Raw genomic sequence first — 539 nt, forward strand, 5'->3', positions numbered from 1 at the left:
GCAGCAGCAGTAGCAGCAGCAGCGTTGACAGTAGCGTGACTCCTAGGCTGCTTCAAGCTTCCTTTATTCAGGTCTAGGGTTTAGGGTTTAGGGTTTAGGGTTTGGAGTCAAGAGTGAAAGCGCCGGTGCAGTGCAGCAAATGGCAGCCGCCGGAACACTCTACAGCAAGCAGCAACTCTGCTGCTGCTGCTTTTGCTGTTGCTGCTGCTGCTGTTGCTGCTGCTGCTGCTTTGTCTTTACTTAGCGGCAGCAAAAGCAGGGGCTCTCCAAGTGTGGGGCCAGGCGGCTCTTTTGGTGTCTCTGCTGCTGCTGCTGCTGCTGCTGCTGACTCTCCGTTGGCTGCTGCTGTTGCTGCTGCTGCTGACGTTTCGCTTGCTGCTGCTGTTTGTGCTGCTGCTGACGTTTCGCTTGCTGCTGCTGCTTGTGCTGCAGCTGGCGTTTCGCCTGCTGCTGCTGTTGACGCCTTCGTTGCTGCTGCTGACGTTTCGCTTGCTGCTACTGCTGCTGCTGCTGCAGGCTGCTGCCGAAGCGGCAGGGGC

At 58.1% G+C, this 539-nt stretch overlaps 1 protein-coding gene across 1 annotated transcript in view; it reads right to left on the bottom strand.

Annotated features, from left to right (window-relative positions):
* Positions 1 to 94: 94 nt before the first annotated feature.
* ETH_00040815 (uncharacterized protein) overlaps positions 95 to 539 on the bottom strand; it is a gene marked incomplete at both ends in the record, with an annotated part of 1,921 nt that continues 1,476 nt past the window's right edge. The window contains one exon of the mRNA XM_013374097.1: positions 95 to 517. Within this exon, the coding sequence (XP_013229551.1) occupies positions 95 to 517 (423 nt within the window). The remainder of the gene's footprint in view (positions 518 to 539) is intronic.

The sequence above is a fragment of the Eimeria tenella genome, genomic scaffold (assembly GCF_000499545.2).
Source record: "Eimeria tenella Houghton genomic scaffold, Eth_scaff1907, whole genome shotgun sequence".
NCBI lineage: Eukaryota > Apicomplexa > Conoidasida > Eucoccidiorida > Eimeriidae > Eimeria > Eimeria tenella.